Source organism: Nicotiana tabacum, chromosome 13, assembly GCF_000715075.1.
Source record: "Nicotiana tabacum cultivar K326 chromosome 13, ASM71507v2, whole genome shotgun sequence".
Taxonomy (NCBI): domain Eukaryota; kingdom Viridiplantae; phylum Streptophyta; class Magnoliopsida; order Solanales; family Solanaceae; genus Nicotiana; species Nicotiana tabacum.
In genome coordinates this window covers 125,776,448-125,800,677 of record NC_134092.1, presented here as the reverse complement: position 1 = coordinate 125,800,677, position 24,230 = coordinate 125,776,448, and the positions used below count along the sequence as shown (strand labels likewise).

General features: G+C 35.8%; 2 protein-coding genes across 2 annotated transcripts; both read left to right on the top strand.

The window, feature by feature from the left end:
• Positions 1 to 12,121: 12,121 nt before the first annotated feature.
• Positions 12,122 to 17,101, top strand: LOC107808146 (GDT1-like protein 3). The gene is made up of 9 exons (XM_016632644.2): positions 12,122 to 12,585; positions 12,682 to 12,750; positions 14,388 to 14,525; positions 14,857 to 14,955; positions 15,120 to 15,192; positions 15,589 to 15,677; positions 15,858 to 15,941; positions 16,357 to 16,416; positions 16,727 to 17,101. The coding sequence occupies exons 1-9, from the start codon at positions 12,511 to 12,513 to the stop codon at positions 16,913 to 16,915; spliced, it is 876 nt and encodes a 291-aa protein (XP_016488130.1). The 5' UTR covers positions 12,122 to 12,510; the 3' UTR covers positions 16,916 to 17,101.
• A 2,647-nt stretch (positions 17,102 to 19,748) lies between these two features.
• On the top strand, positions 19,749 to 21,856 carry LOC107808138 (CRIB domain-containing protein RIC4). Its single transcript, XM_016632630.2, has 3 exons — positions 19,749 to 20,010; positions 20,488 to 20,634; positions 21,456 to 21,856. The coding sequence occupies exons 1-3, from the start codon at positions 19,878 to 19,880 to the stop codon at positions 21,713 to 21,715; spliced, it is 540 nt and encodes a 179-aa protein (XP_016488116.1). The 5' UTR covers positions 19,749 to 19,877; the 3' UTR covers positions 21,716 to 21,856.
• Positions 21,857 to 24,230: the final 2,374 nt, after the last annotated feature.

Below are 24,230 nucleotides of genomic sequence, written 5' to 3'. Positions count from 1 at the left end.
ACATGACAAAGTTCCCATGAAATATCAAAAGAGTCCTATTTATATAAGGACATAATTACTTTTGGAATATCATTCCTTCAATGCCACTTATCAGTGCAACCACATTTTCCCCCTTTTTTCTTAATCAGTTGATCACATGATTTTTAATCAAACTGAGACAAAGAAATCAAGCAACAAAATAATGACTAAAGGCAACATGCCATCGTCTTTTCTGGATTTGCCGATTGTGATATGACTTTCGTCAAAAGACCATCAGTAACGTAGCCTCGATTACCAGTGATGCACTAAGTGTCTTTCGAAGATTAAACATTCTTATCTTCTTCCTATCACATTAAATTCCTTAAGATCGTTAGTAATCTGTGATCAAAACTAAAAAATCAGAGAAGTAAAGAAATGTTAGTTCAATAAAATAAAACATAAAATAATTTCTGAGCCCACAAGTTGCTTGTGTGTCCTTAAGGAATTTAATCCCCTCATTGTTGCCCAAGGTTATGGATGACTTCCTCCTAGAATAGAACGGAAAAATTATTCTGTAATACTGACAATCAAAATTGTAGGGAAATAGCACCGGGAAAATAACAATAATAATGCAATAATACTTGTTAGCAAATATAGATACACGGATTGACTTGAGTCGTATTGGGCACTATCCTAAGAAACTATTTTAGCAATGTAAAATATTTTCTCAGGATTAAACAAGCCTACCTCTATTTACTTAGAGGATACAAGAATCAGAAAAATTAAATGATAAATCCAGCAGGTTCAGAAAATTGGAGAGAGTAACTAATAATAATAGGTAATGATTGTAGGAAGGAAGTCATGACTAACAAGATGAATTCTCGGTTGAGAATTGAGTAAGAATGATAGGTAATCCACAACCTATTTATAGGCAATTAGAGAGGTTGCATGTATGACAAGTGTGGAAAGTCTTTTAACACTTTTCCAAATATATTAGTCCAATTGGCTTCAACATTAACAAGTGTACCTAGTCTTCCATGCATGAAGACATATGGTAGATTTGCATAGCCACTTGTCAAAGCCCTTCAACGCATATTCTCACTAGACGACTTAGATATTTCACTAGACGAGGCCACTTAGATATTTCACTAGACGACCCACATTCCTTTTTATACCGATAAATATTCTCAAAGAATTCAATATTATCTGATTTAATTACCGTATTAATATGAATGTAAGGATTTTCTGATTTATGAACTAGAAAATGATATGCCTTACTATTTGTAGCATATCCTATGAAAACGCAATCAATAATTTTCGGTTTGATCTTTACCCTTTTGGGTGAGGAACTTGCACTTTAGCTAAGCACCCCCACACTTTAAAATATTTAAGTTCGGCTTTCTTCCATTCAATTTTTCATATAGAATAGATTGCGTCTTGCTACGGGGAAATCGACTGAGTATTCGATTATCTATAAGAATGACTTTCCCCCTACAAGTTCTAGGGTAAATCAGAACTTATCAACAAGGTATTCATCATCTCGTTTAACGTTTTATTTTTTCTTTATGCAATTTCATTGGATTTCGGTGACTGAGGGGGTGTCGTTTGATAAATAATACCATATTCCAAACATATTTCTTCAAAAGGTAATTCACATTCACCGCCACTACTACTTTGTAGAGTCAACCACATGAATTGTTGTTTGTATCACGACAAAGCCATAATTAATAAACGGTAAAGTTTTTAATCTTCAAACCGAATAATATCTGACCCAGTTAGATTTAGAAAATGGTGAAGTTTTTAATTTTCAAACCGTGTAATATATGATACAACCAAATTTAATAAACGGTGAATATTATTTTTTAATCTTCAAATCGAGTAATAATTTGAAGTAGAAAATCACTAAGATTTTAATTTCCAAAATGAGTAGAAAGTCACTAAGACTTTAATCTCAATGAATGCGCAGAAAATCACGCAGATTTTAATCTCTAAACAAGAGTAAAAAATCACGAAGATTTTAGTCTCCTAAACCAGAGGTATAAAATCACAAAAATTTAATCTTCCTTTCTAACTAAACCATTGTAATCCATACACACTTTAACAGTTTGATATATTTATCTTATCAAACTAACATATGTATAGCACATAAACAACTACTAAATTAAAAGCAATTAATATAATTTTCTGCAGAAAAATTTAGACTGCCGCAAATATATACTCTCACATATATAAACCATGGTGAGAATAAAGTTAACAAAGAAAACTTTATACGAATTTTTAATTTCAGTTTTTCTTTTGTAACAGATATAAAAAAGAAAACTATTCTAAGCATAATTTTTGTAACATATAGAAATCTGCGGATATTTGTAAATAAAGAATTTATGACAATACGATTTCCCAAAACCTTTTATCCAAATGTTACAACTTTTCGAACCGTAAACGTTTGATCCCTTTAGAAGGTTGTCCCGAATACTTTAGCATTCATACAAATGTGGGTTTTCTATCTATATTCCAGTGTTGGATAACCAAAGCCACATTAATATTATAATTCTGGTTCAACTTTGGACCAAGAATCTATAATTAAATTCTTATGTGAATTGTATTATAAAGCGCAAGATCCCACATTTGTACTTTAATGTGTCGATGTCTTTTGTGAGAAGACTTCTCTCCACCACATGACAAAGTTCCCATGAAATATCAAAAGAGTCCTATTTATATAAGGACATAATTACTTTTGGAATATCATTCCTTCAATGCCACTTATCAGTGCAACCACATTTTCCCCCTTTTTTCTTAATCAGTTGATCACATGATTTTTAATCAAACTGAGACAAAGAAATCAAGCAACAAAATAATGACTAAAGGCAACATGCCATCGTCTTTTCTGGATTTGCCGATTGTGATATGACTTTCGTCAAAAGACCATCAGTAACGTAGCCTCGATTACCAGTGATGCACTAAGTGTCTTTCGAAGATTAAACATTCTTATCTTCTTCCTATCACATTAAATTCCTTAAGATCGTTAGTAATCTGTGATCAAAACTAAAAAATCAGAGAAGTAAAGAAATGTTAGTTCAATAAAATAAAACATAAAATAATTTCTGAGCCCACAAGTTGCTTGTGTGTCCTTAAGGAATTTAATCCCCTCATTGTTGCCCAAGGTTATGGATGACTTCCTCCTAGAATAGAACGGAAAAACTATTCTGTAATACTGACAATCAAAATTGTAGGGAAATAGCACCGGGAAAATAACAATAATAATGCAATAATACTTGTTAGCAAATATAGATACACGGATTGACTTGAGTCGTATTGGGCACTATCCTAAGAAACTATTTTAGCAATGTAAAATATTTTCTCAGGATTAAACAAGCCTACCTCTATTTACTTAGAGGATACAAGAATCAGAAAAATTAAATGATAAATCCAGCAGGTTCAGAAAATTGGAGAGAGTAACTAATAATAATAGGTAATGATTGTAGGAAGGAAGTCATGACTAACAAGATGAATTCTCGGTTGAGAATTGAGTAAGAATGATGGGTAATCCACAACCTATTTATAGGCAATTAGAGAGGTTGCATGTATGACAAGTGTGGAAAGTCTTTTAACACTTGTCCAAATATATTAGTCCAATTGGCTTCAACATTAACAAGTGTACCTAGTCTTCCATGCATGAAGACATATGGTAGATTTGCATAGCCTCTTGTCAAAGCCCTTCAACGCTTAGTTTTAAGGCTTCATGCAAGAAGTCATTTGGAAATAGATAAGACACTTGTTGTAATGACCCGACTGGTCGTTTTGAGATCCAGCGCGTCGTTCGGCGATTTAAGGCCTTGAGTAGTTTCACTTCAGGTATTATGACTTGTACGCGTAGTCGGAATTGAGATTCAGGGAGTTCAGAGTTGATTTGGAAAGAAAATTCTAATTTCGAAAGCCTTAAGTTGGAAGAATCGACTAATGTGTGATTTTTGAGTAAATGACCTTGGAATCGAGATTTGAAGGTTCGTTCGTATGATGATTTTAGACTTGAGCATATGTTCGGATCGGGTTTTGGATGACCTGGGAGCGTTTCGGCGCCTATTATGGAAGTTGGCATTTTGGAAGAATTTCATTAATTTGAGTTGAAGTGCATTTCAATACTATCGATGTCCGTTTGGGATTATGAGTCTGGGAATAGGTCCATATGGTAATTTTGGTATTGGGAACGCGTCCGAAAATGGATTCGGAGGTCCGTAGGTCATTTTGGAGTCATTTGGCTAAAGCTAGAAATTTGAAGGTTTTGAGAAGTTTGACCGGAAGTGGACTTTTTGATATCGGGGTCGGAATTCGATTCCGGAAGTTGGAGTAGGTATGTAATGTCAATTATGACTTGTGTGCAAATTTTGAGGACAATCGGACGTGATTTGGTAGGTTTCAGCATCGATTGTAGAAGTTGAAATTTCAAAGTTCATTAAGTTTGAATTGGGGTGCGATTCTTGATTTCGATATTGTTTGATATAATTTGAAGGCTCGACTAAGTTCGTAATATGTTTTGGGACTTGTTGGTATAATTGGTTGAGGTCCCGGAGGCCTCGGGTGATTTTGGGTGGTTAACGGATCAAATTTGAATTTGAAGAAGAGCTGAAGCAGCTGGGTATCTGGTGTAGCCGCACCTGTGTGAAGAGGGACGCAGGTGCGAGCCCACAGGTGCGGGAGATGGCTCGCAGAAGCAGAAGGAGCCAAGGCTGTTGAGAACCGTAGAAGCGGAAGGAATTTGCGCACCTGCGATGGCGCATGTGCGATGTCAGTAGCCGCAAAAGCGGCAAGGGCCGCAGATACAGATGGAGTTCCGCAGAAGCGGCCTAAGAGCCGCAGGTGCGAAAATGTCGCTGGACAAAGGGGTTTCTTTAAAATGGGACTTGGCCCATTCTTCTCCCATTTTCATTTGGTCTGGGCGATTTTGAAGAGCTTCAAGGGGAGATTTTCAGCAAGCAGCTCAAGGTAAGTGATCCCCACTTATTATAAGTTAAATACATAGTTTGTATAAAAATTTAAACATGGAGATTTGTAGAAATTGTGAGAGTTGTTGGTAGAAAACCTAGAATTTGGTATTTTAGATTTTGACCACGAATTTGGGCATGGAATTGGGAATAAATCATACATTTGAGTTCATAAGGTTATGGGTAATGATTATCTTCAAAAATTTTCGGAATCCGGGCACGTGGGCCCGAGGGTAATTTTTTTTTACTTTTCGAACGGAGTTGTGAATTGTAGTAAATTGAATTGTTATGAGCATTAGAGTATATTTTTATTGGTTTATGCATTGTTTGGTTAGTTTTGGAGCGATGTGCATCGGTTTGAGGTGTTAGAGTGGCTTTGGAGCCGGTTATGAAATTTCAGAGCAAGGTAAGTCTCCTTTCTAACCTTGTAAGAGGGAATTAACCCCATAGGTGAACTAAATTATTGTGTGCTTCTATTTGTGGGGGATACGTATGCACGAGGTGACGAGAGTCCGTACGTAGCTATTAGTTATGCCTATGTCCGGATAGTTTTAGGCTCACATCATGCCTTGTTGATATTGTTATTGATTTATGTTTATTGTCTGCCTTGAGAGGGAGCGATATTGAGTTTGCTTATTAAATGTTTTGAAAGGAGTTGAAATTAAAGAATGTAAGATTTAAAAGGTTTCGTTTGAACTTCAAAATTTTGAAAAGGATTGAGTAATGCTATAATAGCTTAAGAAATCTATGTGTAACCGCGTCGCATGTATGTTTCACGAGCGGGGTAATTTTCTTAAAAAGCTACAAGCTGAATTTCCCTTATTTTGAAAAGAATCAAGAAAGAGATATGATTTTAATGTTGAATGTATATTTGACCGCGTCACAAGTATGATCCAAGAGCGGGGAGATTTCCTTAAATTTATATTTGACCGCGTCGCACGTATGATTCGCGAGCGGGGTATTTCCTTCTACACTCTTATGGGATCGGGCCGTTCGCCTCGGCAGGATTTATGTACCACACTCTCATGGGAGTGGGCCGTTCGCCTCGGCAGGTTAATAGATGCATCTATGGTTCGTGCTGTTCGACCCTCGGCAATGCACAATTTACTTTTATGTTGGATCGGGTCGTACGCCTCGACATTTTCCATATATATATATTATCCTCATGGAATCGTGCGTAACGTCTGGCAAGAAGCCAGTGTATCTGAGGGTTTTTCCCTGATGTGGATTATGACAAACTCTTTGATGAAATCCACTATATCTATATATATGCTCCGGTTAGAGAGGGAACTTGCTAGTTGAGAGCCTGAGTAAATTGTGAAGGGGAAAATTGTATTACGTATTTTATACTTATTTGTTTCATATATTTACTCCGTCTCATATTCATTCACTTCTTTACCGTACCTGATATTATTGGACCACTAGTAAGTGTCGAAGTCGACCCCTCGTCACTACTTCTTCGGGGTTAGGCATGATACTTACTGGGTACACGTTGATTTACATACTCATACTATACTTAGTGCATATTTTTATGCAGGTGCATATATGACTAGCAGCCTGGCGGGTGTAGAGGTGTGGTTAAATGCGGAGACTTAGCTGAGCTGCATTTTCATCTACGATCTGCAGCTAGCAGAGTCCCCTTCAGAGTTACTTATGTATTTTCCTGTCTAATTTGTATTCTGGACTGGTGTTGTATTTTATTTTATCTTCCTAATTGATGCTCATGCACTTGTGACACCGGATTTTGGGGTGATTATGGGTCATCTTGTGTTGAAATTGTTGAAAATATTATTATTTACTTTGTAAACTCCATCTTTTTCTATTTAATTAAAGAAAAATATGATCTCAAAAATAACAAAATGAGAACCTAATTAAGTATTTATTGTTGGCTTGCCTGACAGTGGAGTCCGGCGCCATCGCGACCTTTATGGATTTTGGATCGTGACACTTGTAAAATGAAAAGACAGATGGCTATTTTAAAATTTTGAAAATACTCTCACAGAAATTACAGAACTTCAGCGAACACAACAAACGGAACAAATCACACTTGACACTTTATTTATTTGGAAAAATAATCCAACAATGTAAAAAAGAGAGGAGAAATTTTTAGATTTTTTATTTTTGAAAAATGAGGCTAAGTATCATGACCTACCACATCATCATGCCACGTAGGTGCCACTTGGCATATATTTTTCCATATGGAAAGCTTACACATGAAAAAGGCTAGAACTTGTAGGAAAGTTCTAGATAAATATAGAGGTTTCCCAAGGAAGACCCTAAAACTCTATGGATTTTCTAGGAAAGTCCTTGGAAGATTCTAGCCATGTAGAGAATTATAGAGAGGGGTCTTACTTGTAAATAATAAGAGACTTGTGTAATAATTAATATTTACACACTAGCCCCTACGAGATTAGTATATAAAAGGGGTCATTCATCTGTAATTCATCAAGCAAAACAATCAAGTTCTCTACAATAAAAAGCTTCAATTTGGCAAATTTCTTTTGTCTTTCTTATTTAACATTCCCTTAGCAGTCTTGAGCGTAGTATTTTAGGTTGACTTGGCATAGCAGGATCGTGAACAAGTTGTCAAGTGCTGCATGTGTGCTTAGTTCAAGACTAAGGACGTGACAACGTGGTATCAGAGCAAATGTTATAACTAAAGGTGTCACGATCCAATCTCCCTCCGTAAGATGTCATGACGACACCTAGTATCTACAACTGGGTAAGCCTAACAATTGTGAAATAATTGAAATAAAAGCAGAATCAACAACTAATTTTCATCAGATAACAATATAACAGAAAAATGCCGCTCGGCATGTACAAGTAACCAACAGCTCGAGTATAACAATATTTTCAAAACCCGATAATCACAAGTCACAAGCTCTAAGAATTTGTGTTACTGTTTCTATACATCAGTAACTAGAAGAAATAAAGGAGGAACAACATGAAAGGGATAGATGGGGATTCCGAGGTCTGCGGACGCTGGCAGATATACCTTGAAGTCTCTGGAGCTACAACAAGTACGCAACTAATAGTGGGGCTGGTAAGAGGTACCTGGATATGCACACAAAACATGTGCAGAAGAGTAGCATGAGTACACCACAACGGTACCCAGTTAGGCTAACATGATAACTACACATGCTGGTATAACTCAATTAAGATGTAACAGGTTACTGCTAAGTAAAAACCGGGTTTTATAATAATTAGCCTATGTACGCGCTCGTCACCTCGCGTACACAACACTCACATATCACAGAAATATCACAACAGTACCAAATCCTAAGGGGATTTCCCCCACACAAGGTTAGGCAAGCCACTTACCTCGAACCAAGCTCAATCAATCAGTAAGAATGCTTTTTCCACGACTTTTCAACTACGAAAGGCCCAAATCTAGCCAAAAGCAATTACATACCGTAAATATAACTATAAGAAACTAGTCCAATTTATGAAATCAAAACTTTAACAAGAAATTAGAAAATCGCCCCAAAAGGTCGACCCGGGTCCATGTCTCAGAATCGGGTAAATATCACAAAATACGAACACCCATTCAACCATGAGTCCACCCATACCAAAATTACTCAAATCCGATACCAAAATCTCAATCAAAACCCAAAAATTCGGTTGAAGAACTTTCCAACATTTTTTTTCCCCAATTTTCTCAATCCAAAACCTTAATTTAAAGATGAAATTAACGATAGATTAGTGGAATATAACCATAAATGAGTTAAGAATCATTACCCAATAGCTTCCTCTGAAAATTCCTCAAATTTTCGCCTCAATCTGAGCTCTCAAAGTCCCAAAGTGAAAATGAGATCAAACCCTCGAAATTTTCCCTTTTCTGCCAGTGATCTCGCAACTGCGGACACACAGTCGCACCTGCGATGCCGCACCTATGGAATTTTCATCGCAGGTGCGGACTTGAATTAATACACCTGGGTCCGCTTCTGCGATCAAATGGCCGCACCTGCGACTGCACGCCTGCGGAACTAGCCCGCTTCTGCGGACTCCTCACCAGCTCGTTCTTCGCTTCTGCGATCACACCTCCGCATGAGCGGCTCCGCTTCTACGGTCCTTATATCGCACCTGCGACCACTCACTACCTAGACTAGGGCCGCATCTGCGACCTTCCTCTCGCACGTGCGTGTCCACACCTGCGGCCAATCTCACCGCAGGTGCGATGACACCAGAAGCTGGAAAGTTTCAACAATACTCCCAAGTCAATTTCTAGTCTGCTAACCACCCGGAATCCACCCGAGACCCCCAGGACCTCAACCAAATATACCAACAAGTCCTAAAACACCATACGAACTTAGTCGAGCCCTCAAATCATATCAAACAACAACAAAAATACGAATCGCACCACAATTCAAGCTTAATGAACCTTGAAACTTCAAACTTCTACAACCAATGTCGAAACCTATCAATTCACGTTCGATTGACCTAAAATTTTGCACATAAGTCATATTATTACGGACCTACTCCAACTTCCGGAATCGGAATCCGACCCCAATATCAAAAAGTTCACTTCCGGTCAAACTTCCCAAAAATTCAACTTTCGCCATTTCAAGCCTAATTCAGCTACAGACCTCCAATTCACAATACGGACACGCTCCTAAGTCCAAAGTCATCCAACGGAGCTAACAGAATTGACGAAACTCCATTCCGGAGTCGTCTTCACACAGTTCGAACTACGATCAAAATCCTAGAACTTAAGCTTATATTTTAGGGACTAAGTGTCCCAAATCACTCCGAAACCAAGAATAAAACCTCCCAGCTAGTCACATAAGCATAAAATAATACAGGGAAAACAGTAAATAGGGGATCAGGGCTATTACTCTCAAAATAATCGTCCGAGTCGTTACAAAAGGAACATTAGAAAGAATACAAGAGATTATTAGAAAAAAGCTTTGTAGGAAACCATGATCGGGATTATCAAGGGCGTGGTACTTGAAAAAGGGACAAATGTGAAGGTCCCTAAGCAAAAGGAGTATGGCGGTGTACGGGATGTACGCGAGGTGGACGACTTACTATGGAGGATGGACAAGCACTTTGAGGTAGTCAAGGAGGATGACGAATTTGTTAAGGTACACAACGCCTCAATGTACTTGATCGAGGTTGCCTTGCTGGGGTGGCGTCGGAAGTGTGCCAACATGGAAAAAAGGGCCATGCAAGATTGGGTCATGAAAGTAGTTCAAGAAGGATTTGAAGAGCAATTCTACTCGATGAATGTAGTGTACGAGGCTAGGCGGAAGCTAAGAGAGCTCCGACAAACGGCCATAATTCGGGAGTATGTGCGCGAATTCACTACCTTAATTCTGCAAATCTCATCGTTGTCCGAGAAGATTATTTCTTCTACTTCATGGATGTGTTGCAAAATTGGGCAAAACAGGAGTTAAGAATACATCAAGTAGCCAATGTGGACGAGGCCACCGCAGTAGCCGAGTTGCTCGTTGAATTCAAGATGGAGCTTGCCAAGTCCAAAGAAAAAAATGCTGAGAGGGGTGGGGGAGATCATGACAAGGACAAGGGGAAAGTCATAGCCGAGGTATACACGGGCAAAGGCAAGGGGCCATCCCTTAATGGATAGAGGTCCAAGAGAAACGGCAAGGGGCCAAAAAACGGTAGCGAGTACGTGCCTAAGGGAGGGTGCTACTTCTGTAAAGGATCACATCGGGCAAGTGAATGCGCAAAGTTGGGAAAACTTGCAACAATGATCGGGAATTTTGCTCAGGCACACAAGGGTGACACAGGAGGGACCTCATACATTGGGAGGATGCGCTTGGAATCTAAGCCGAAAGTAGGGGATTCCAAAGCCTATCTTGGCGCCATGCAAATGAAGCAGGGTGGCAGCAAGAAAAGTTGGGCGGACATAGTTAAAGAGGATAGAGAGTTACAAAGTGATGGCACACTATCGAACTTAGACAATGCACAAAGCAGATGGATCAAGTTTGCTAGCAAGGGTGGGACCACAGATGGCAGCCAAATAGAGAGTGGAAGCATAGACCCGATGCTTGAGAAGCTGCTAGACTTGGTCGAGTCATGGGGAGATTCAGGCCAAGAGCAAGGAGAGGCATCCGATGGGCGGAGGATCGAGGCCATCATTGCTAGCCATCCAAAGTACAAACGGAGCAAGAAGAAAGGTGACCAGTACCTTGTGACATGGGAAGGCAAACCGCTCCATAGGATATCATGGCTAATGGACAAAGATCTTCGGCGACTCCAAGGCGAGGTAGGTGCGCACGTACGTGTTGATACTTTGTGCCGAGGGCGGCACAAAATTAGGTGGGGGAGAGTGTCATGACCCGGCACATCATTATGCCACGTAGGTACCACTTGGCATATATTTTTGCCATATGGAAAGCTTACACATGAAAGAGGCTAGAAATTGTAGGAAAGTTCTAGAGAAATATAAAGATTTCCCAAGAAAGACCCTAGAACTCTATGGATTTGCTAGGAAAGTCCTTGGAAGATTCTAGTTATGTAGAGAATAATAGATATGGGTCTTACTTGTAAATAATAAGGGACTTGTGTAATAATTAATATTTACACACTAGCCCCTCAGAGATTAGTATATAAAGGGGACCATTCATTTGTAATTCATCAAGCAAAACAATCAAGTTCTCTACAATAAAAAATTTCATTTAGCAAATTTCTCTTAGCTTTCTTATCTAACATTCCCTTAGCAGTCTTGAGTGTAGTATTTTAGGCTGACTTGGCATAGCAGGATCGTGAGCAAGTTGTCAAGTGCCGCACGTGTGCTTAGTTCAAGACTAAAGACGTGACATAAGCCTCTAAATTTATAGACAATGAAAAAGTGAGATGAAGAGATGCAATTTAAAAGATATCTCTTCCATTTCCCATTCACACTCATTCGCGAAACCTAACATGCACTATAATGGTGAAAGCAATTCGAAAAATATTTTAACGAAATTTTCAATTGAAAATTAAAAATAATGGCTATATATTTGATGAATAAAAGTAAATTCAAAATTTAAAATATTACAAGGAAGATGACCTAGATCAACAAATGAGAGAAGTTATATTCCTCTATTTGTTGAAAAAATTGTCAACCAAACATTTAAAAATAACTTTTTAATCAAAAATTTTCGTCATACTAAACACACCACACGCTTCAAGTTAAAAACGTACTCATACATATACTGTGTTTAACACAAGTAATAAACGCATACATGTGTTTTTCTTACCTACATCTACTTGCACCGGTTTATTTACCGGTTTAATTCTCTTTCTCAAAATAAAACATTAAACAAGATCCCCACTTTCCTTTTCCAGCTTTTGGGGGAGAGAGAGGTCTTGCTGGCAATTTTACTCTCTTTGCTTTGCTTTTGTCCGCAAGATCTCCTCTCCTTCTTCTCTCTTTCCTTTGTAATAATTAATAAAACTTCCGCGTTAATCCCAAATCCCAATTCCCTCTACTTGATCTACTAACACCCTTTTCATTTCCTTCAATAAAAACCTCACCTTTCCCCCTTAAATTCCACTTATTTGCTCATTTTCTTGAAGAATTTCAAGAACTGAGCTTTGTACTCAATTACCCAGTAATAGAAACAAAATGGGTTTTCATTTAAACCCAAAATATATATGGATCCTCTTACTTCTCATTACTACCCCTCTGATTTTTGCTCAGGTAGTGTTAAAATCGGTTCTTTAACATTTTGGGGGTGCAAATGATGTATGATGTCCTTTTAATTTTGATTTTTTTAATTGTTTTGGATTTACTTAGGATGCTGTGGATGAAACTGAAATTGTTGAGTCAGGTGGACGGTTCAAAGATCTGGGTAGGCGTAGTAAAGTGAGTATACTTTAGCTTAATTTGCAATTTTATCTGTTTGATATTTTGAAAATTTACTGAATGTGTGTGATTTTTATGCATTGAAAGGTGTACATTATTAGTTTGGTGTGTGAGTGTATGTGTTTGTCTTTTGCTCATTTACTTTTACTGTTTTACCTTGCTGGCAGCTGCTTATTATAGTGCTGCACAGAGGTGGATCCAGAATTTAGAGTTAGTGGACTTGGAATCAGGGGTAGATGTAGGCTTTAAGATATGACTCAAACCCTGTATATATGTAACGAAATCCACAAAATATGTAAAAATTGAAATTGAGAACCTAGTTGCTAGCACTTGAGGTCGCGGTTCTAGAATCCAAAACTTATAAAGCTCAAATCTTGGATCCGCCTTTGCTTGGAATTCCACTACTGTAACTGTATTTTTTGAAGCAGTAGGTTCGGCTGAACGCACTGCGTATATACTAAGTTCATTCGACCTTGATGCTGGAGTAGTATGTCATAGGATTACGCAGAGAGTGGAATAGAAGATCTTGTGATTACTTTTTGCTCATTTCTCCATATCTACTGAAGCTTGGTGTCAAATACTGAAGTAGAACCTTAATCGATGTAAACTTAAAGAGATATGATGCATACAGAACTAAAGACATACCCCTATAAAGACCCTATATATTTACTGAAGTAGAAGTGTAGCGGTGGAATATTAGTCTTGCTATAGAGTACAATGTCGGATGGAGCTAAGATTAGATGCAAGCATGTTTACCAGGTGCGGAGAGTGACATGTTATATGCACTGCATGAGCATCCATCAGAGAGAGTATCAATTTAGTTTAATAAGCTTTTGTCTGAGCAGCAGTTTTATACTCGAAAGTTACTGCGAATCAGTGATTTAGTTGTCTGTGTATCATCGAGTCAGGTGAAAAAAGATCTACAAAAACGATATAGGCTGGGAGTTATATGATTGAATGGATACCTTGGTATAACTCTGCTGATAAATGATGTGTAGTGGCCCCCTGGGCTTTGGTCTAGTAGTAAGAGCAAAACGCGTGATGTCTTGATTAGGCGCACGCCACGAGTTCGAACTCTGCACTTGACAAAAGTCTGGTATTCACATGGAGTGGATAGGGGGGGCGGGCTCATTATCCATCGTGTTTCGAACCGTGCTCCAGCTGACCAGAAAAAAAATTGATCCATAGTGTGTTAAATAAAGAATTGAAAGAACTGCAAACAAGAAATGGTTCCTTCTGTTATGTATGATTTGAGAACTAATGGGTTACCAATAACCGAACATCAAATTTTAATGTGACACTATTTGAGGAGTTTAATATGTTTTTGACTTGTGTATTATATAAGCAGCAACTCAAAAAACTATTAAAACAGTAATTGGAAAGTTAGATTTATTGTAAAAACACCATATCCAGTTTTAATTTATTTAGATAAAATGAAGTTTGATTTTGAGACTTTTAAAGTTGTATAAAATAATTGAATGGCGTTACACATTTTGGTATTTCTCCAAATAATAGGAACATGTCTTTGAATGGGGATTAGGGAAATAATACTCATCGCTAGCTTATACAATCTTGCTTGGCATTTCTACCACACGTGTTTCTAATTTAGTTTGTTTTTGCATTTATTTACTGGGCAGATTATTGTTGAGAAACTGAAGTCTGGTGTTGTGAGGGATGATGATCCAGATTCCGTTGATCTTGGTCTGGACTTGGACTCTAATCTTGGCACTCTTGATGCCTTTTTTGCTAGTTTGTCGATGATCCTTGTCAGTGAGGTTAGTAACTATGCCAGTTTATTCTTTTACTACTGCTGTATTTCGTTGCAGTTAATTTCTGGTTAGTCTGCTTTTCTTCATGACAAAGGTTGTACACTTATCAGTTATTTGTGATTTTCTGCTTCTCACGATATTAGTGATGATGACTATGAGGTTAGCTGTTGAAAATCTTTTACTTCAAAATAGCTGGTTGGTGACTTTTAAATTGAACACTTCTGTTTCTCAAACCAAACTGCAGTTTGGCGATGAACTATTCATTTTGGCTGTGCCGTCGTCAAAACATTGCCTTACTCTTGTTTAATAAGTGTTTTATGGATGGCTATGCTGCTAGATTGGTGATGAGACATTTATAATAGCAGCTCTGATGGCAATGCGTCACCCCAAATCAATCGTTTTATCTGGTGCACTCAGCGCTTTGTTTGTTATGACTGTAAGTAATTTGAACTTCCTTCAATACTTTGTTACTTCACACATACATCATTACTTCTCTCCCCTTCATTATGTTAAATTATTTCTCCTACATTTACAGTTCTCACTTTTAGTATGTGCAAATATGTTTAGTACTAACTCTAGGTCTCTTCTTCATATAACTAGATACTTTCTACTGGACTTGGTAGGATAGTGCCAAATTTGATATCAAGGAAGCATACAAATAGTGCAGCTACAGGTTGGTACTTTACATATTGCTGTTCTGTAATTGTCTCGGTTTACTTTAACAATGTGATACCTTTCTGTTGATTTTGGCTCTATAACTGTCTCTAAGATCTCGACTTGAAACCTGACAGTAATTTTTCCGGTGTTCTTATTCCAGTTTCTTGCCAGATTTTTGATTTTTCCTTTGTAGAAAATTGAATTAGTGAATAGCTACTCATTCTTTCTATGCAACATAATGTAAATTGTGATTTCTTATTGGGTTGCAATACTACTACGTTTTTTCTGTTTTTTTCTTCTTGACATGCCTATTTTCTGCATATTTTGTGGGATAAGACTGATTCTATCGTTCCCATCCTTATTTCATTCGATTAGATAGTTACAAAGTTCTATTTTTCCTATTTTTGTGCAGTTCTTTATCTCTTTTTTGGGCTTCGGCTTCTCTATATTGCATGGAGATCATCAGATTCAAAGGCTTCGCAGAAAAAGGAAATAGAGGAAGTATGTTCCCCTTTCTATTGTTTTTTTTTTTTTTTTGATAATGGATGTTCCCCTTTCTATTGTGAGATGTTTTATATTGCTATATGGTCTTTCTTTAAACCTGGAGTACTACTTTTGATTTTCTCTTAGTCCAGAGTTGCCCGGTAAATTTGATCTCTTGGTGAATATTAAATCTTTCAGGTGGAAGAAAAACTTGAAGCTGGACAGAGCAAAGCAGCAGTCAGGCGATTCTTTTCTAGATTGTTCACACCCATATTTTTGGAGGTATTTATCTGCATTTGAGCTCAATATATGTTCCATTCAAAGGAATGTCTGTTATTTTTTTAATTTCACTCAAGGGTGTGTCCAATGGATAGACCAGAAAATTGTGATAAGAGGGAATCTAAGTAATCCGATTTCCTCTTAATTTCGTAGAGAGTATTACTTTTTCTTCCATCAAATATGTGGAATGGAAGTGCTGACATATCTTCCTCAAGTTTACTTCATTTCCCCGTTTCCCTCTTAAATGACATGTTCCCACATTCTAATTTCTATCCAATTTCCCATTATTTTGCTTCCTCCAATTGTGTCACATGTTGTATTTTGTTGGTCCGACCATATCAGTTTATTACTTAATTAAAATCCTAAAATCTATGAAATTTATAAAATAACTAACATTAATTTGTTGTCGTCTGTGCAGTCTTTTATCTTGACCTTTCTCGCAGAGTGGGGAGACCGCAGCCAGATAGCAACAATTGCTGTAAGATATTCTTATTTCCTTTTGATTGGGGCTCACAAAAAGCTGGGTGCTACCTTTGTTTTCACGTGCTCGTTAATCTCTTGGTTTTCAAGTTGTAGCAATTTTTTAAAATAGTTAATAAGTCAAGAAATTATTAGCTTATAATAATAGGAAAGTAAAGAAGATTACTGGTAAGTAGAAGCTATAGAGGTATTCACTGTCTCGAGCAAGAATATGGCTAAGCAGAAACATACAGGGCTTATTAGCTTAGTAATATGTGTCATTTAAGTTCAAGCGACGTGTTTAATTGATTATGATCTTCATTCTGCAGTTAGCTACACATAAAAATGCAATTGGTGTTGCTGTTGGGGCAACAATAGGACACACTATATGTACTTCAGTGGCAGTGGTAGGTGGAAGCATGCTCGCATCGAAGATCTCACAACGAACAGTAGCTACAGTCGGAGGGCTTCTATTCCTCGGGTTTTCCTTGTCATCGTATTTCTATCCACCTCTATGATTTTGGCTTCATTAATCGACCTTAATTCTTCTGGAATGGCATTGTTGAATCCAATTTTTCGGTTATTTCAATAGGCTTAAGAAGGAAATGAATTATTTGTACTACAGGAGTTTTACCTTATTTTTTTGTGTGTAAATGCAAGGGTATGGAACATGTTTTACATAAATCAGAAACATTGTTGAAAAATGGGCAGTTGTCTATGTTTACATTGTTTTAGAAAGAAGTATGAAAAATTGAGATGACTTCCTACACTAGAGTATTCTCCTTTAGTGTGCTATTGCTTTTAACTTCACTATGAATACAACAACAAACAAATAACAATCCCACATAGTGGAGTCGGGGCAGGGCAAGTGTACGCAGACCTTACCCCTACCTTGTGAAGGAACTTCACTATGAATATCCCCTAAAATTTATTTTCCTGTCAATTTATTCCATCAAATGCCTAATGTCTAAGAGCTCCTTTACGAGTTAGAATATTGGAAACAAGGGGGGAACTAATACAAAGTTTGGTTGGCTGCATAAGAAAAGGTTATCTTCGCAAAACTAATTCAGCGTTTGGTTAGCGAGAATCTGAAGGGGAGCCGAGCCTTGGTGTAATTGTTAAAGTTGCTGCCTTGTGACCAGGAAGTCACGGGTTCGAACCGTGAAAACAATCTCTTGCAGAAATGCAGGGTAAGGCTGTGTACAATAGACCCTTGTGGTCCAGCCATTTCCCGAACGCTGCACATAGCGGAAGCTTAGTGCACCGGGCTGCCTTTTTGGTTAGCGAGAATCTTGTCTTATTTTATACGAGATAGAATGCGGAATACTAGCAATACATAGATAAGGTTATTTGAGGGAGAAAAGGTCCTAAAATAGTTACTCATGAAGCCACCTTCCTACAAAAATGAGACTAAATTTATTGATCTTTTCTTTGTTCTAATGATTATATTTCAGACAATTTGGACTGACTAGCAGTTAGGTATTCTATCTTTGTTTCATATTAGAAAAGGAAAATGAAAGACAGAAAATATTTAATGCAAAATTTCAGCAAAAAGAATGAACTTTTACTCTATCTGCCTACTTATTTTTACTACTTAATTCTACTTCACTGCATCTAGGGACCAGATAATATAACCTTTTTGTTAGGTTTGTTAGTTTTTTTCCGTCCCCACAAATGTATAGGCATTTGTCTACCTCAATGCCTAAACTTGGGTAAATGTCCACATCAAAGAACTCAATCAAGAAAATTTTGCAAGGACATGACCTTTTGGAATGTTTATTTCTTCATTAAAAAAAAGTTTGATTTTGTACTTAGCTATCTTGGGTGTAACTCTATGGATATATGCTGGTTTTTATGTCTTAACTAAAGAGTTGTACTTTGAGGATGTTCTAAAATTCTAAGGATAACTAACATACCCGGTGAAATCTCACAAGTGAGGTTTGAAGTCCGTAGTGTATATGCAAATTTTTCCCCATATATATCTTGTGGGGTAGAGAAGTTTCTGATAGACCCTCGGCTCAAGACAAACATAGTCTTGTCTTAATTATAAAACCGAAACATAAGCATGTTCTAGAATGCTAGCTAAGTTCAATTCATAAAGTTCCCCATTTAACATGTATAATATAAAGTTTTGCAGTTATCGACACTTATACTAAAGGCAGATACTTAGTGAAATAATCGAGGTGTATGTCAGTTGACCGGACACCACCATTAACAAAAAGACAGTGCAATGTTTACTACATTTGCAAGTTATACACAAGTTATAATTAATATCCACGAGGTACAAAGAAAATATCTTATTCTATAAAGGAATAATTCAATGCAAGACGTTTGGATCCAAAGTTAGTTACACTTGATATATTCCTTACACTTAATATCCTACATTTGCTTGTAATAGACTCCATAGAGGTGGAGTCCAATTTAAGTATATGAACATTCCACTAGAAATGAAATGAAAGAAAAGGAAAAGAGAACTTTAGATTATATATGTTTAGTGTCAATGGGAGAGTACTGTTTGGTATGATCTCTCCAACAAAAACAAATGGTGACTTCTCCTCTAAGTGTAGCAAGTAAAAAGGAGAAGACCCCACCATGCATTTAGCCCATCATCTTTCTACCACTCAACAGATAGGATTTAAGTTAGATACACTGTTAATATAAAAAATATATTATGCATTATTAACCGTCAGAAATTTCGTTAAGAATATTCAAAGGTTGTCTACGGCAACAATCTCTCTGTGTTCTTGAAGGTAAGAGTAAGGTCTGCGTACACACTACCCTTCCAAGACCCCACTTATGGGATTACACTGGATTTCTTGTTGTTGTTGTTGCGTTCAAAGTTTAAAATATGTATACAAAAAGTATTTTTTAACCGATATACAAAGTATAATTTTTACATATGCAATATAATTTTTCGATAAAGGATATTTAGTTCAACTTAACACCCTTCACTTTATGTGACTACGCCACGGACTATTAGTACATTTCAAGAACCAGCTGTAACAAATTAATTATTTACTTTATTTTTAGGTTATAATCTCGCTTATTATGAAAAATTATTTATAATTACCTTTTAAATAACTTGATAGTGTTAAAATTTCTTGTGATATCATATATATAGAAGTTAATTTCTAACATATATATAAAGAAACAAAATAAAGACAAAGAAAGAGATATGAAGAATGTACAGTTGGGATTTCTTCTTTAGTTTACGTTTGATTTGGATATTCTAAGGTTTTTTTATTTATCTTTTTTCAGCTAAATATTTGTTATAGACTTTTAAATACGTACCATTATTCTGACTTAATAACAAAGGCAACTAGCAAACATTATATAACAAACTATTGTCTTTCACCAACCATCTTCCTCCTCCATCAGTTATATCTCAACCTCCTACAACTCTAAAGAAGAAAAACAATACACCCTTTGATAAGTTTAGTGTTTTTTTTTCTTTACTAGGTTTTTTAGTTTACAACAATAATGAGGTATAGAATGGAAAGATTTGTGTTACTTCCATTTTCTGTGGGTTGCATCTCTGAATCAAGTGTTGCAGTTGGTCATCATCATCAGCTTAATAAAAGTCCAAGTCCTGAACCCAAGTTAACTCTCCCAAGTATGTCTTATTTCCTTTTTCTCAGACATCGTTTAGTGGCGAAATCAGAAATTTTAACAGAATTTTAAAAAAAAATCAAGAATGTTAGCTCTAGGATTTAAACCTGCGATATAAAGTAATTTTTTAACCATCTTTATCACTTCACTAAAAGTTTCTTTATGTCCAAAAAAAAATTATTTTTGCCTTATTTAAAGAATATAATTTTTCGTAAAGGGATTCAATTGAACCCGTTCATTACATGTAGTTCCGCCACTACACCACCCCACTACTTCTAAAAAAGTAGACCAGTGCACAAGACATCCCGCGTTCACGACGGATCGGTCGGGGAAGGTTCACATCCCAAGAGGTGTGAAGTGGACAGTCAGTACAAGCATTAGTGGCTGCTTCCGCATGCCCCGCTACTTCTCTTCCCCTTTTTAATAAATTCATATGTCAATTTCTGGTTTATATTGGTATTTAACATTTGTCATAATGCAGGAAGCCAAAAAGAAGGAAAGGAGGAGGAGCAAGATCAAGAAGATGAAGATGACAAAGGTTTGGAGGGTGAAAATTTGAAGAGTACATTAGGCCTTATGGCCCTTCCCAAGTTTCAGAGGCTTTTCAAGAACTTGTCCCAGTTATTTGGTAAGTTCTCCTTGGATATTAGTATACTCTTCTTTAAAAAAAAACAAATATTAGTATAATACCTATGATGGAATTGGCTGCCTTCTGTTTAATGCATGCACTGTGTTTAATTTATTCATACGATACTACGTGTTTATATCAAATCAAATAATTTAATCAAGATGCAAATTTAAATGAGAATACATATCACTTAGTTTTTTAATTAAAATATTGTATATTGTCAACTTAATTTGTAGTTAAAAAACGGAAAAAAGAAACAAGATCTACACAATCAGCGTGAAAAAATGTAAAGTTTATAATTAAAAAAAAAAAATCAGTTGGATTTGCTTATAACCTTTTCTTTTAACATATTATTCAGCAAAATAAAAATGTATTCTTAATTTACACTCAAGATCATCTAGATTCTTAAGTCAGCGAATACATATTACTACCATTAAACAAATATTCCTTTGTAGATTTAAAGAAAAACTAGTCATTTAATTTGTGATAATGGATAAAAAACACGTTGAGATTTTGTACAAAACGATATCAGTCTATTAGCACAACTCAGTTTGTATGTAGATTTGGGTGTGGAGTTATAGAGGTTCTAAGACTTTACTTCTTATTCTAAATTAATGTTTATTTTTCGTTACTCTCAAAGATGTTATATATACAGAATTTATTCCATATATATATATACATATAAAGAGAGACACACACACATATATTTAAAGATATTATTTACATATATATATTTGTGTATTTTTTCTTCGAATATTGTTAGATGCATCCATTTTGATTTAAGTGTATACTTATTTTTTTATTTTATTTTTGTGAACCAGTGGACAAGGAAGAAATGGAAGACGAAGAGGAGGAGATGGGAATGGAAATAGGATTACCAACAGATGTGAAGCATGTAACTCACATTGGAATAGATGGTGATTCTACTTCTAGCCTTTCAACAAGAAATTGGGATCATCTTAAATCCCCTAATGATAATTTCCTCACTCATTTCCCTTCTAATTTCCCTTTATCTCCTTTTGCCATTGCTCATTCACCTCACTCCCCTAATCACATTTCCATGGCTAGCTCCTCTTATTAATTAATTCATTAATTACCGCTTTTCACTCGTCCGCCACTGGAAACACTATTTTTCGTCCGACTTGTATGTGTTAAGCATATCGCCAGTGTTCATTCTGAGCCAGGCTCGTTTCCCACTGTCAAAAAAGGATCAATTTGAATGAAGTAATTCTTATATGTTGGAAAATTTGTGTCAATGTTACCTTTAATTGGTTCTTGTCAAAGTATTGTACTTGGATGGATTACTTGCCTATAGAGTTTGTTGGGTGTGAGAAAAAAGTTAAATGTATATTTGTTTCTTTTTTACAGGAGACCTATTATTATTATTATTGTTATTATTATTATTATTATTATTATTATTATTATTATTATTATTATTATTATTATTATTATTAATATTAATATTATAAATTATGCACGTTTGGGTAATGAATGGTGTATGCCGAATTTTTTTATTAGATTATTTTTGACCTGCTGTTTTATGTCTTCCAATCCAAAACAAAATTGGATTTTGGTTCTTGTCAAAAGTATTGTACTATGATTGCTTTACTTGCCTATATAGTTTGTCGGTGTTGGAAAAAACATTCAAATGTATATATTCTTTCCTTTTTCTTTCGGAGAAAATAAATAAGTTCATTTATATTATTATTATTATTATTATTATTGTTTGGATAATTTCAGTATTATGATGGAAGAAGCCATCAAAATATCGTCAGAAATCATATATTTTCTAACGAGACTTCAACGATAATAATTTTATCAAAGTTTAGATGTTGTTAGAATTCAGCTCGTCAAATTGTTTTCCCAAAGAAATATTTGAAAATTAGTGAATAATTTTGCGAGATTTTGGCTCAACTTAGGTTAGGATCATTAGACCCTAATTGACAGTTGAAAAACGTTATTGGCTAACACGACGTTTTAAATTGGTTTTGGTGTATGAATTGGATGGTGAGATCTTGATAGGTTTGGGTCCTAGAGTCACCTTTATTAGAAAATACTTTACCTCCCAATATAAAATTTTCTGAGGCGAAACTAGATTTAGTCGGGCGCCAATGCAAATATTGAACACCCGGTAAAAACCAAAAAAGAAAAGAAAGATATTGATGGGTTCAAAACCTTACACATATTTAGATGTAGGATTGTGAATGCAACTCTAATCAAGATGAGAGTTTATTGTTATTGATAGAGAGTGATGGTTATCAAATATGGAGTATATTGTTAAAGGAAAGTGACAAATTCCAATCACAATAAAAATCATTTCGGCAAAATTATTTAATGTGGAAAGAAAGATGTAATAATTAGTTGGGACAATAGGGTAGAAATAGCATTCATTGGTCATTTTTCAACTTTATTTTTGAAAAATAGCTACTGTCCTAAAGTTTTAAATTTGATATACAGTCAGACCTCTCTATAACAATATCCCTATATAACAACATTTCTCTATAAAAGCCAAGCTTTTTCGAAATCAATTTTTATGTTATGTTATAATATATGTTTTCTATAACAACACTTTGCTATAACATTCAAAAATATTCGAAACAAATGAGGTTGTTATAAAGAGGTTTGACTGTACGCATATATGACGTAGACATATTTGATTGTGAATAATATTCAAATTAAATTGGACATTTTTTTCTTGAAGGAGAACGGTAGCTATCACCGCCGGAATATAAACACGATAATTAAACTAAAACATCACCGACAAAAAATATATTTTGGAAAATTATTAAATAGAGAATAGAAGAGCTAAAAAGGAACTTTAGGGAGTGACATTCAAATGTTTCCTACAAGAACAGAAGAAGGAAACTCTTAAATTAACAAACGTGAACGAAAATAAAACACATAAATAACAACATAAGCAATCAATGCAATTATAACATCTCATGTCTATTACGTAATTACTTTTAATGTTAGGATCGGTAAATCGGGTAGTGCGGAATTTAGCAAAACAATATTATAATGACAATAACAAAGACAATGCAAGTTGATAATAACGGCAATTAAAGAAGATAAAGAAGACACAAATTTAACGTGGTTCGGTCAAGGTGACCTACGTCCACAAGCGGAGAGGAGCAATTTCACTATACCAATAAGAGTACAAAAGAGAGTATAAAATTAGAATAAATACTCTAATTAGTCCCAAATACCCCAAGAGAATAACCTCACAAGATCACTCCAAAGAAAGGGTTCACACAAGTGTTTTCCAACACTCACTCTCTTACAATATTCTCTATAATGAAATAAAGGAGGAGAAAGAAAGACAAGAGTGAAAAACTCTTGAATTGGTGTGTTTACAAATGGGGAGAATCTCCTCTATTTATAGCAAGAAATCCTTGGCCTAATAGTGAATATTATGTTATGACAAATGTCATGATCCACAAATTTTGTTATAGTGGATATTATGTCATAGTAAATGTCATGAAAATTTGGCCCACTTGAGAAGAAGCCAAATTAAGGGTCATATTACAAATCTCCACCTTGGCCTAATTTCGGCTTATATATAGTAAATTTGCTCTATCTTCTCCGCAAAAAATCCC